Source organism: Oncorhynchus masou, chromosome 24, assembly GCF_036934945.1.
Source record: "Oncorhynchus masou masou isolate Uvic2021 chromosome 24, UVic_Omas_1.1, whole genome shotgun sequence".
Lineage (NCBI taxonomy): Eukaryota > Metazoa > Chordata > Actinopteri > Salmoniformes > Salmonidae > Oncorhynchus > Oncorhynchus masou.
Window position 1 is genome coordinate 86,647,191 of NC_088235.1, and position 14,689 is coordinate 86,661,879.

General features: G+C 43.3%; 1 protein-coding gene across 1 annotated transcript in view; it reads right to left on the reverse strand.

Moving 5' to 3' along the window:
* LOC135511466 (acyl-CoA-binding domain-containing protein 6-like) overlaps positions 1–14,689 on the reverse strand; it is a gene marked incomplete at its 5' end in the record, with an annotated part of 70,313 nt that overhangs the window by 51,016 nt on the left and 4,608 nt on the right. Inside the window, 3 exons of the mRNA XM_064932966.1 lie at positions 9–98; positions 5,562–5,664; positions 13,634–13,774. Coding sequence (XP_064789038.1) covers positions 9–98; positions 5,562–5,664; positions 13,634–13,774 — 334 coding nt within the window. The remainder of the gene's footprint in view (positions 1–8; positions 99–5,561; positions 5,665–13,633; positions 13,775–14,689) is intronic.

Genomic DNA, 14,689 nt, shown 5'->3' on the forward strand with positions numbered 1-14,689 from the left:
AGACTCACCTGACTGTTAATGCCAGCACTGTTTTGCAGTAACACAGACACCAGGTCTTTGTGTCCTCTGTCACAGGCCCAGTGCAGCAAATTCCGGCCCTGAAACACACATAAGAGGTGTGCCTCTTTATTCCTGCACTAACACATTACACAATACATGAGCAGGTACTTCAAAGTGCAACGGATATTGTTAGCCATCATTGGAGTAGCTAATGAGTTGAGGAGGCAAGATACTGAATCAAATATCATAAAAGTTGTCTTAGGTAAAAACCCTCAAAGTAAATGTCAGTACTTGTTTACACACCTTAACACTATCTATTGTAAATCCTAACTCTTGATCTACGATACATTTTCTCAAGAGGGGAAAGAAAACTAAAGCACTACCGGTAGGTACAGTACTTAGTAAGGTTGCCTAGTGAATGGACTACAGCTGGCATGGATAGTGACAGTGTGTGTGGGGCGTCTGACCACACAGAGATATGTAAATGCAGCGTGGGGACCTGCTGGAGCATTCAGTGAGATGGATAGAGGCCCAATCCCTCCTCACCTCTAATAGAACCATCTATTCCCTTCTGTTATGCACGGCTCCACAAAGTTAACTACACAACAGATTTCTCAACTTAAAATAATAATAATGATGCACTACAATTTATAACTCAGAGCCTTCAGATCCCAACGAGAAAACGAGGTGGTGACAGAATGAGCTCTGCTCTGCCTCCTCACCAGCAGGAGGGGTATGAGTGTGTGTGTGTTGTGTGTGCGTGTGTGTATATATATGCAAGCATATATACAGTGGAGAGAACAAGTATTTGACACACTGCCAATTTAGCAGGTTTTCCTACTTACAAAGCATGTAGAGTTCTGTCATTTTTATCATAGGTACACTTCAACTGTGAGACGGAATCTAAAACAAAAATCCAGAAAATCACATTGTATGATTTTAAAGTAATTAATTTGCATTTTATTGCATGACATAAGTATTTGATACATCAGAAAAGCAGAACTTAATATTTGGTACAGAAACCTTTGTTTGCAATTACAGAGATCATACGTTTCCTGTAGTTCTTGACCAGGTTTGCACACTGCAGCAGGGATTTTGGCCCACTCCTCCATACAGACCTTCTCCAGATCCTTCAGGTTTCGGGGCTGTCGCTGGGCAATACGGACTTTCAGCTCCCTCCAAAGATTTTCTATTGGGTTCAGGTCTGGAGACTGGCTAGGCCACTCCAGGACCTTGAGATGCTTCTTACGGAGCCACTCCTTAGTTGCCCTGGCTGTGTGTTTCGGGTCGTTGCATTGCTGGAAGACCCAGCCACGACCCATCTTCAATGCTCTTACTGAGGGAAGGAGGTTGTTGGCCAAGATCTTGCGATATATGGACCCATCCATCCTCCCCTCAATATGGTGCAGTCGTCCTGACCCCTTTGCAGAAAAGCATCCCCAAAGAATGCTGTTTCCACCTCCATGCTTCACGGTTGGGATGGTGTTCTTGGGGTTGTACTCATCCTTCTTCTTCCTCCAAACACGGCGAGAGGAGTTTAGACCAAAAAGCTCTATTTTTGTCTCATCACACCACATGACCTTCTCCCATTCCTCCTCTGGATCATCCAGATGGTCATTGGCAAACTTCAGATGGGCCTGGATATGCGCTGGCTTGAGCAGGGGGACCTTGTGTGCGCTGCAGGATTTTAATACATGATGGCGTAGTGTGTTACTAATGGTTTTCTTTGAGAATGTGGTCCCAGCTCATTGACCAGGTCCTGCCGTGCAGTTCTGGGCTGATCCCTCACCTTCCTCGTGATCATTGATGCCCCACGAGGTGAGATCTTGCAGGGAGCCCCAGACCGAGGGTGATTGACCGTCATCTTGAACTTCTTTTATTTTCTAATAATTGCGCCAACAGTTGTTGCCTTCTCACCAAGCTGCTTGCCTATTGTCCTGTAGCCCATCCCAGCCTTGTGCAGGTCTACAATTGTATCCCTGATGTCCTTACACAGCTCCTTGGTCTTGGCCATTGTGGAGAGGTTGGAGTCTGGTTGAATGAGTGTGTGGACAGGTGTCTTTTATACAGGTAACGAGTTCAAACAGGTGCAGTTAATACAGGTAATGAGTGGAGAACAGGTGGGCTTCTTAAAGAAAAACTAACAGGTCTGTGAGAGCCGGAATGCTTACTGGTTGGTAGGTGATCAAATACTTATGTCATGCAATAAAATGCAAATTAATAACTTTAAAATCATACAATGTGATTTTCTGGATTTTTGTTTTAGATTCTGTCTCTCACAGTTGAAGTGTACCTATGATAAAAAATTACAGACCTCTACATGCTTTGTAAGTAGGAAAACCTGCAAAATCGGCAGTGTGTCAAATACTTGTTCTCCCCACTGTGTGTATATATATATATATATATATATATATATATATATATATATATATATGAGTGTGTGTAGGGAGGTTGGGGATGTGGAGGGGGCTGGTCCCGGAGCTCAGGGACAAATTGCGGATGGCCGACAGTCCTTAGAGTTGATTGATGGGATGCTGTGGACAAAACGAGAGCATCCCCTTGATCAGCCCCCACAACCTCTCTCCCCTCCTCTCCTTAGCTCCAAACCCCTCATTCTAATACAACCGCCACAGGGAGCTCATTTTTCAGTTTAGGCAATTAGATAAAGCAAACTCTCTAAGTCCTATTCTATTGCTTAAATTATATTGATCACCACGGCTGTATGTTGAAATTGATATTTATGAGAGAGGCGGGAGCCTAAATACTGCTGTGCTTTTTCTCTGTTTTTGGTGTGCCCCTCTGATTGTTATTTGTTCGTGTTTCTCCTCATATATTAATTCCACTCCGGAACTTTCTGTATATACTCTCAAGAGAACTATGTTTTGGAAAAGAGTGAACTTTCACTTTAACCTCTCTACTGGATTGGTTCTCAGAAAAAGACTGCCCAGTGCACTCAAAAAGTACACCAATAAGATGTCTGGTTGGATAAAAGAGCATTTTCATGGACCCCAAAAATATTTGAAATAACCATTTATCGTAAGGAGGAACATAGCACTCTTATTTGTCTGCGATAACAACAAAATAAGAAAACTCTACTGGAAATCATCCACCAGGAATCAGCACTGCTGGCACGTTTTATAATAGAAGGTTAGGGATGGCCTGAACCTCTCTGTTCTAAAGTGCTAAGCCAGGCTCCCTGTGTAGTGGGGGATTAACCACTTCCAGCAGCCGTGACAGGTGCTTTGACTCGCACCCACGGTAACACACAACAGACATGTCTACATGGGCCTAAAAGGGCACTCTCCTCCGTCGCTGCCTGCTCCTCAGTCTTAGTGGGAGGGGATATGTCAGCTCAATTGGCTCTAATTGAATGGGGGGATTTGGTCCCTGAGAGAAAGAGAGAAAGGGGAAAGAGGAGTTCCTTGGGCGGTATTACAACATGAAATCCAGCCCTCCATTGTTGGGGTACATGGGATTGGTGGTTCGAGGTGGCGGTGTGGTCTCTCTCTCAGTGGCATGTGGAGACCTGTATGGATGTGGGGACGCTTCACCCATAGAGTCTACTGGGACAGTCACTTGTACACTATACAACTACACAGTAGTAATAGGCAAAAACACAACATATCTCATGATTATTCAGAGAGTGAAGGAGACAAAGACAAATTCATGAGGGAGATTCTATTAGTAAAGACTGGCTAGACTGTATTCATACTCTCCAGTACCGGGGTATATTAGTCACTGTAGTCAGTGTCTAGAATCAGTCCTGTGTTCAGCTCTGGGAAGTGTACTAGACATGTGGTACAGTGTCTCAGCCCAGTGTGTAGCTAGTGCTGTACAATACCAGTCTGTTCCTGTGTAGTGAAAACCCACACAGCCATAAAGCAACATTTGTCCTGCTTCTGTGTGGGCCTTGCTCACAGCATGTGTGATTGATCCCATGCTTTTGGCTGATGTGTATGATGTATACCTGCGGCATGGCCCCCATGCCACCATCCCAACAGTAATGAGATGGCCTCAGTGAGCCATAAGGACACGGCGGGGCACCCTGATCTATTCTCCCCATCATTAGGATTATTTCCCCATTCGCCCCACGCCTGCACTGTACATTACAGCTAATGCCTTTGGCCTCTGGAGGGGAGTCAGAGGACCAGCCACACCAGGGGTCAAAGGACCAGACACCCCAGGGGTCAGAGGCCATCCCCCGGGCTCAGATCACCCTGAATTAAAGTGCCAATATCCCCCACGGCTGAAAACATATAACAGAACAGTCTACTAAGTCACTAATACTGGAAGACTTCGGTTAACAGTGGAAACAAGAGTCATTTATACAGTCTCTAGATATGACTTTGGAGGATACTAGTGGGACATTCAATTATGGCATATTCCAATTAGCGCAAGTAGAGAACACAAGGTTCTTGGTAGAGCAAAACTTGAATTATATAAATAGCAAAATATGAATCTGTATTTAAAAGAACAGTGTGGCTGTTACTGTTGACTCTTGAACATAGGTTAAATGTACAAAGCCAGGCTGTGTCTATACTTCTACCTAGCGAGATTTATCACCAACTTCTACCTAAACAAAGGGAGAAGGCGGTAGGATATGTTAATCTACTCAATCAGACCTCTCACCAACTTGTACCTAAACAAAGAGAGAAGGCGGTAGGATATGTTAATCTATTCAATCAGATCTCTCACCAACTTGTACCTAAACTCTCTCTCTCTCTCTCTCGGTAGGATATGTTAATCTACTCAATCAGACCTCTCACCAACTTGTACCTAAACAAAGAGAGAAGGCGGTAGGATATGTTAATCTATTCAATCAGATCTCTCTCTCTCTCTCTCTCTCTCTCTCTCTCTCTCTCTCTCTCTCTCTCTCTCTCTCTCTCTCTCTCTCTCTCTCTCTCTCTCTCTCTCTCTCTCATTGACTATACCCTTTAAACTACTACAACTAGTTTGATGGTTGTAGCCATCAATTGCCCCGTTAGCAATCACACATATTAGCAAAATTATTTAATTTAAAAAACTTCACATTTCTCTAGTGTAGGCTACTTATCATAATGAACAATATCAGCAAAATGCCTCCGATAAGTTGTCGGTATCGACAATATTTGGTTTATCGTCCCAGTTCTACTCTCTCAGCTGGTTGCCTATCTGAGATGAATCACCTCAGGGGGTGGATGGAACTTCACTAGTGCCCTCTGCTGGTTGTATTGAGGACCTGCAGTCCACTGGTAAATAAAGCTGGAGTGGCCCCACAAAGAACACCATCTGCCATGGCTGCTGATGCACCAACTGGTTCCTCATTTGAAGAATTGCTGTGATGAAAGAGGGACTAAGGCATTTGCCCTCTGTGATAAACGAATAAAGAGCAGATGAATAGATTTGGGGTCAAAGAGCTGGGCTTCTCCCATAGATCTGAGATATTGCTGTGAGGAGTTCACGTGGACTGATAGAGGCCAAAGACAATGGAGCTACAGGGGAATATTGTACCATACTGCAAATGAGCAGGTTTTGGGATGAATAACATGTTTTGTTTAAAAAGAGGACAGGATGCCACTGACCTCATCTTTTGCGTTGACATCCACTTCCTTGGCACTGATAGCCGTGGGAATGTGTTCTATGTTGTTCTCTCTGCAGTAGTCAAATATGTTCCTGTCTTCTTCCCTGTGAGGGGAGAGTAAGAAAAAGCATCAGAGTACCAATGAATTGAAGTGAAGGAACTGGGAAGAGACACCTGTTCTTCAGGGAATTCTACTTCTCAGCCAAAACAATCAATAACACCACCACCATACATACACAGCTCATCAAAAATCTAGATCTGAATCAAATGTATTAAGTAATTGAATAATCTTATTGAAATCGTGTCATTAACAAATCTGGATATGAGTACATATGCCAATAGATTGAGTATTGTCAGGTGAATGGGCAACTTTCTGTTTCTTGGCCCCAAAGGAGAGGAGTGGAACACACTGTCGTCAGCTGTGCATTTTGTTTGGCTGGAAAAAGCCCTGCGTTTGGCTGTTTGAGGGGCCAGGTGTGGGTGAGGTAAACACCCACCCCCCCTCCCCACACAAACACGCTATGACAGGTTGGGTGGGGTAAACATAACATTTCCTCCTGCTCATCCCTGGTGAGTCATCCCTGGTGGGTTATCCCTGGGGGAGCTGCTGTACGGTAGGTACGCCACACTAGCTCAAATTATATCCAACCTAATCACCTCCTGGTATGAAGCCACGCCAGGTGGGGTAAGGGTAGAGTGGGGGCATATAGGGAAGGGGCTAAATCTCATTTAGATATTTACGTCTTCCCTCTTATCCATGCAGGGATCCTAATTAATTGCATTGAGTTTCCATTGTCTGACAGAAAGCAACTCAGTCCCAGGCCCAGTCCCAGTGGAGGACAGGCTGGCAGGGATGAACACTATGGGTTATGAGGGGAACTACCTAACTGGAGGGGAACTGAGAAATGATTAGGATACCGGGCAGCAGTGTTTCTGCTTCGTGTTTTGTATCACACGTTGATTTATAAAACAGCTCATTCTAGGCGAATAAGGTTACATGCGAGGACACATTCAGCCCCTCCCCTTCTCCGGTGATCGCAGCGCTGACCCAGTGTCCCTGCCACGTGGGCACCATCAGTCTCCCACGGCAACTAATCAATGGCAGAGCTTATCAGTCAGGCTGCGCTGGCCGGCGAGGGTTTGGCCTCATGGCTGCTGGCCACCCCTCCGGCCCGAAAGCACACACACGATTAATGGTGCCCTGATAAACGACATATTCAGCACCACCCACCGCACGGCATGCTGGGAAGGTCACAGGCTACTCTGTCATCCCCAGTGCCTGGTTAACCACAGCTGACTACCAGCTGGGGGAGAGAGTGGGGTGGGGGGAGGGGGTAGGGCCAGTTATCATCCCCGATGTGTGTATGACTGGCCTACTACTATTGCCGCTTTTTGGTGGATTTGGTGTCACGACCCCTAAACACCGAACCGTCATCCACCACACCACCCTGCATGAGCAAAACCCATATCAGCTTCATACAACAGTCCTGGTGCCCAGCTCACTGACACACACCAGCCTCATACAACACAATCGTACTCCACAGCCCAGCCCAGCATACTGACAGATTTCCCCCTCATCAATCAGCCTGCATGCATGCCAGCCCTTCAGCAGGAGAACACTCATCTCCCAACACAGCCAGACCACTACAGATTACTTCAACAGCTCTACCATTAATCACACACATTCTTATAGGGAGGTCACTCACACACACCATGGGCAACACACACACAAAACACACAGGCTACAACAAAGCGCTTTGGGTGGCAATGAGAGAACTCACACTCGCTGGGACTCTCCAGCCAAGTGGTCTAGAATGCCAATCAGCTAACAATAAGTCTGATGTTGATCAGAGCCTTTCCACAATCTGTGAGGATTACAAGTGTAGCTCACAAAAATCTATTCCATCACAAGCAGCAGACTTCCTTATCTTCGGGATATCGCCAATCAATCCTACTTTTGTCAATACACATTCCACACATAGCTACCCAACTCGGAGCAGAAAATGAGCAAAGAGGATGCAATTAACTCAGTGAAAAGCAGCTGCCTGAGAAGGCAAAGTAGTTCACATGGCGAGGGTCTCCCTGTACCGAGGGGGAAGGTTAATGACTTCCTGTCCCCATGGAACATCCCCATTGGCTATCATCGAGAGGGGCGTCGCCAGGGGAGCCCACACGGCAGCGTGCTATACTCACCACTCTCTCATTTCACCACGCTAACAAAAAACTAATTAAAGGCAGGCGCTTCTCAGGCCACCTCTCTTCAACACATGCATACTAATGAGGATCATGTAGGGGAAAACCTGCTGGATTCAGCCCTCATTTAAATGTCTAAAACAGCAATTCTTCCAGAAACAAGGTGGTGTTTAGGGGTGAACAATATTCTGAGGGTTTCCGTAAGGGGAGTGAATATAATTGACATAAATCAGGACTGTCTCATGTCCCCACAACAGTTTACAGTCTGCAGAGGAACTTCTGACACTCAGAACAGAAGTTTGTGTCTGTCTGTGTGGCTGTCTGTGTGGCTGTCTGTGAAACTAAAAATTATCCAGACATTCATTGAAAGGGGTCAGACAACTGCACCAATATCTTACACTATGAATAACACATTTGACATAATACCCCCTTCACCTTTTGTAATAACAGTGAGTCTGTAGTGGTGCATGCTACACTATTGTGCTCTAAGGACAGCTCAGTATTCCCCTACCTAGTTATCCAGTATAACAGTGAGTCTGTAGTGACAGTGCATGCAGTATAACAGTGACTATTGTGCTCTAAGGACAGCTCAGTATTCCCCTACCTAGTTATCCAGTATAACAGTGAGTCTGTAGTGGTGCATGCTACACTATTGTGCTCTAAGGACAGCTCAGTATTCCCCTACCTAGTTATCCAGTATAACAGTGAGTCTGTAGTGGTGCATGCTACACTATTGTGCTCTAAGGACAGCTCAGTATTCCCCTACCTAGTTATCCAGTATAACAGTGAGTCTGTACTATTGTGTGACAGTGCATGCTAACACTGTAGTTGTGCTCTAAGGACAGCTCAGTATTCCCCTACCTAGTTATCCAGTATAACAGTGAGTCTGTAGTGGTGCATGCTACACTATTGTGCTCTAAGGACAGCTCAGTATTCCCCTACCTAGTTATCCAGTATAACAGTGAGTCTGTAGTGGTGCATGCTACACTATTGTGCTCTAAGGACAGCTCAGTATTCCCCTACCTAGTTATCCAGTATAACAGTGAGTCTGTAGTGGTGCATGCAACACTATTGTGCTCTAAGGACAGCTCAGTATTCCCCTACCTAGTTATCCAGTATAACAGTGAGTCTGTAGTGGTGCATGCTACACTATTGTGCTCTAAGGACAGCTCAGTATTCCCCTACCTAGTTATCCAGTAGAACAGTGCACTCTTCTCCCCACCTAAAACAAGCACACTGTGCCATACAATGGAAACAAAAGAGCCACTGGGAGAATGAATTTCCCTATTCACAGACAGAAATAGGTTCAAGTAGTCACGATGCGCTCACATATTGTTTAGACATGACTCCAAAACATGGGTAATAGTTCTATCCAAAAGGTCAGCTTTGACTACTGTAGTATTTTTTAACTGCTCAAAATAATTTGAGCTATTTTACCTTTCCCTATTTTCTGAAAAACATCTGACCTGATAATACATGCTGTAATGGTAAACCATCATAGCCTGCACGGATACAACAGCTCTAGTATAGCCTATGTTCTCTTCCACAGTGACTCACACAAGTGACTCACACAACTAACAAATCAGATGTCATTTCTGAGGGGATCATGACCTTTAGGAGTGGTATTCACTTCTAATTCAGAATATTAGTTGATGCACTTCCTTTTATAATGGAAAAGCTAGTGCATCCAACAAGAACAACAAAAAACTAGGAGGTCCAAAACAGACTATTGTTTCTGCTGCCTTCATCCCCATCCAGCCTCTCCTAAATCTATTTGTCTGGACCCTGGTAAGAATAGAGTCCCTGCACTTTGTTAACACTAATACAATCACATCCTTTTCAGAGGGGCATTTGTGCATTTGCCTTCCCCTGGCATTGTGCCACGCTGGGGGCCTTGTCAGCACGTATTGGTCTTGATGGCAGCGCCACAGAAAGGGACGTGTCAGGCTGGCTTGCAGGCCACTGATGCCTGCTGACACTCACATTGTAGCAGGACAGACGGAGGAGGAGCGAGGCGGGTGGAAGGCACTAGCTACAACAGGACAGGTGACAGGCTTTTATGTCGTACCACTAAACATCACTCTAAATCTCTCCTTTGAGGACAGAGAAGGGGACATATCTGCTTTGTGCTGAATTTTGATTGGGGAAGAAAAGTGCATTTGTGTTTCTCTGATGTTGGTACTTTCCTCAGCCTTGATAAATAGAGGTCAGAACAAACAAAATAAAAACTATTCTGCATCTGTTGTATCAAACCCAACCCTACCCATGCTGGAAATGAAATACTTCAAAAGGAGGGACTGGTCTATTGAAACACAAACATGTTGTTTCATTCAACCTTTTTGCATCCTCCTTCCCATTCCCATAGTCTTTAACCACGTTACCATCCACAGTTTTAATGCAGTAAAGTCTAAAAAAATCATGACAGATTTAATGGAAACCAGAAGTTTTGGTACAATTTTATAAATAATGACAATTTGTTCGTTCGACATGGTGGGATCTTTTTGTGTCTTTTTGTGTCAGCAAACTGTATTACGCGAGAAATGGCTTTGGAAAAGCCTTTATGCGCAAATATTGTTATACTGTGCATTTAGAAAGTATTCATACTTATTATGACTTATTACGCATGTTTTTGTGTTACAGCATCCGCCACACCACCCTGCATGAGCAAAACCCACATCAGCTTCATACAACAGTCCTGGTGCCCAGCTCAGTGCAGAAACTATAACATGAAGTCCATGTAACTGTTCGTAGATCTCTGAGAGAATTGTGATGAGGCATATATCTGGGGAAGGATATTAAACTATTTCTAGTGTGCACAGTGGTCTCCAACACTGGGAAATTGAAAAAACATGGAACTACTCAGGCTCAGTCTGTCTGACCAAACTGAGCAACCGGGCGAAAAGGACCTTGGTCAGGGAGGTGACCAAGAACCCAATGACCACTGACAGAACTACAGATGGGAGAACCTGCCAGAAGGGCAACAGTCTCTACAGCACTTCACCAGTCTGAATGGGAGAGTTGCCAAACGGAAGCCACACCTGAGACAAAAGGCACATGACAGCACGTCTGGAGTTGGCAAAAAGGCATGTGAAAGACTGGGATCATAAGGCAAAAGATTGTGGTTTGATGAGACAAACATGGTACTCTTTGGCCTGAATGAAAAGTGCCATGTCTGGAGAAAACCAGGCACAGCTCATCACCCATCTAACACCATCCCCACCGTGAAGCATGGTGAGTGGCCCGGCCAAAGCCCAGACTTTAATATCTGTGGAAAGACTTGAGGATTGCTGTTCTCCGCCGCTCCCCATCTAACTTAACAGAGCTTTAGAAAATCTGCAAGGAAGAATGGGAGAAAATCCCCAAATCCAGATGTGCAAAGCTGACACAGACATAAGACGACAAAGCTGTATTCGTCGTCAAAGGTGCTTCTACAAAGTATGGACTCAGTATGGACTCACTTTGGGGGCACTTAGAAAAGTCCTTGTTTTTAAAATATTTTTTTTGTTCCATTAAAGTAACATCAAATTGATCAGAAATACAGTGTAGACACTGTTAATGTAAATGACTATTGTAGCTGGAAACGGCTGATTTTTAATGGAATATCTACATAGGCGTATAGAGGCCCATTATCAGCAACCATCACTCCTGTGTTCCAATGGCACGTTGTGTTAGCTAATCCAAGTTTATCAATTTAAAAGGCTAATTGATCATTAAAAAACCTTTTGCAATTATGTTAGCACAGCTGAAAACTGTTGTGCTGATTAAAGTAGCAATAAAACTGGCCTTCTTTAGACTAGTTGAGTATCAGCATTTGTGGGTTCGATTACAGGTTCAAAATGGCCAGAAACAAAGAACTTGCTTCTGAAACTCGTCAGTCTATTCTTTTCTGAGAATTGAAGGATATTCCATGCGAGAAATTGCCTACAATGCTGTGTACGACTCCCTTCACAGAACAGAGCAAACTGGCCCTAACCAGAATAGAAAGAAGAGTGGGAGGCCCTGGTGCACAACTGAGCAAGAGAACAAGTACATCTGAGTGTCTAGTTTGAGAAACAGACACCTCACAAGTCCTCAACTGGCAGCTTCATTAAATATTCCCTCAAAACACCAGTATCAACATCAATGGTGAAGAGGCGACTCCGGGATGCTGGCTTAGCCAGCAAAGGATGTGAAAAGAAAAAGCCATATCGCAGACTGCCCAATAAAAAGAAAAGATTAAGATGGCAAAATAACACAGACACTGGACATAGGAACTTTGTAATTAAATTTGATGTTATTTTAAATGGACAAAAAATGTGCTTTTCTTTAAAAAACACTGACATTTCTAAGTGACTCCAAACTTTTGAACGGTAGTGTAGGTTTGCACAAATTTCGAAAAACATGTTTCCACTTTTTCCATTATGGGGTATTGTGTATTAAAAAAAATATTTAATAAATTTTGAATTCAGGCTGTAACAACAAAATGTGGAATAAATCAAGGGGTATGAACACTTTCTGAAGGCACTGTAATAACCATCATAACTTGGAGTCACGCGACGTGACGTCCTCACACTACGAATCAGGAAACCATGTGGTTTATTAGACTACAGATTAAACTAATTGTGATTTACTTTAGTTTGGTGAAATTGCACAGTGATCTTGATGCTCCTTTCCAATAAATATTGAGGGTGTTATTCTGGTGACATGATGATCGATGAATGGCTGCTGTTTGACAAAGATATTGTCGCTCTTATCCATAATAATCTCATCATGTAGACTAGCCTACTGTATCTGAGAGCTGTTGGCTAGTGTGTGGGTGCCAAGACAAGAGTTGGCACATGCTGATTAATGCAACAGTTTTTGGTCAAGTTGAAAATGCCATAGAAACACAGTGAACTTGTGATTTTTATTCAGTACATGAAAAAGAACATTTTGTTTGCACTACGTCATCACAGTGATATTTATCCACAACAAGTCCATTTGGTGGAAACACACAACTGGTGAGAAAATGTGCATATTTTCTTTATGCACATTTCTGAATCTGTCGCCAATTGGATGTAAATCTAGCTACTGTCAGTCTGCTTGGTCCCAGTTGGCAGGGCTGTTATTGTAATGGTGTATCATTTAGTGAGAATGATTCCAGTGCCGTACTCTCCGAGAGAGCAGGCTCATGTCTGCATAACAGCCCTACCCCAGATGCAGGCAGGTACACCACATATGCAATCTGTGAGCACAGAAAACGTCTTGTATTTAGGCTAGATCAAAAACCCTCTCACAAATAATCTAAAACTCACAATAATTATATTTTACCTACATAGAAGATGAAAACAAAGAGAAAAATCACAATTATTTCCTGGAGTTGGTTTCATTCTAATCTGTAAACATTAAAGAGACAGTATCAGGTGATGTTAGACAAATGTTGACTAGCAGGGGGCACTAACTGACTATGCAACTTGGCAGAAAGACCAAGCATTTGTCAAATAAAATAAAATTGTATTTGTCACATGCTTCATAAACAACAGGTAGACTAACAGTGAAATGCAGTAAGTATTTCACTGTTAGTCAACACCTGTTGTTTACAAAGCATGTAACAAATACAATTTGATTTTATTTGACAAATGCTTTGTCTTTCTGCCAAATTGCAGTCGGTCAGTGCCCCCTGCTGGTCAATGTGCCATACTGCATTCTAAGGTGCAGATGAAGCTGTCAATGTTCATTATCTTTATTTAGTCAAGTCAAGCCTACTGAAGCAATAGAGACAGGATTCTTATCAGAAGGGGCACATACTATTATTTGCACACTTAACCTACAAATAAAAATGGTTAAAATGTGAGGAAGACATTTGTTTCAGTTCTCATATCTGTGTTTCCTGCAGTTGGAAATGGTATTATGTAAATGTACCAGATGAAGTGTGATTTATTATTAGATTTGTGAGGGCGTTTTACCTTCTGACTGCTGTCTGAGTCTTGTGAAGTTACACACGAAACGTACTCCTGCATGGCCTGTTCTGCACTCATGTCCTCAAGCTGCTTCCATGCTGTCCTGTTGCAAAACATAACCACAACACTCAGCAGATTGCTTCTGTTCCTCCCAAAAGCATTAAAGACAACAAGACCATGCAGTAAATTAGTTTCAATTTGTAACAAAAAAATTGAATGTAGAAACCGGTACGGTTTTGGAAACATAAGGAATGCGTCTTTCATCTGAGCGAGAAATACTCCAAATATTCCATCTAAATGTGAATCGGCGAGTTCTGTTAAGATCCCCGACGCTCGTTCTGAACGTTAAAACTCATCGCTTTGGGTACGGTTTTGGAAACATAATGAAAGTATCTTTCATATCAGCGAGAATTCAATATTTTTTTTTAAACGAAGAGCTTAAATGAATATACACCGTTACAGGATTAGTGTTCCCATCCCACACCACAACATCACCATGTTACAGCGCTTGTTTACGCGAGACAGATGGTAGACATCTGTGCTAATTAGTTATGTAGCATGCTCAGAACATCGTGTGTAAGCGTAACTGGGGATGAAGTGTCGTTCCTACCCAGTTCCTCCTCACACACAGTTTATGGATTTGTACAAAACTGCTACAGTAAGTATCTTTTTTATTTTAAAGATTATTTCTCGCTGATATGAAAGATGAGGGGCATATGTTTCAAAAACCATTTCACAAGGGTTGATTATCGACATTTCTAATTAAAACACTACATATTGTAGTTTACACACAGCCAACCACGGGCGAAGCTAACTGTAGAAAACCCTGTGAAGAAGGATTTGTGAGAGCTAGATTCACCCGAGCCCAATATTGGACAAAAGGAGCCTAACATTATTCCTTAGTTCAAGGACTTTACATGTTCAGTTTTAAGGGCAAAAAGGCTCTGAAAGCTCAACACTCCCTTATACTCCATCTAGACGCGAATCGATTCTCATTTGCGGTACGGTTCTAGAAACA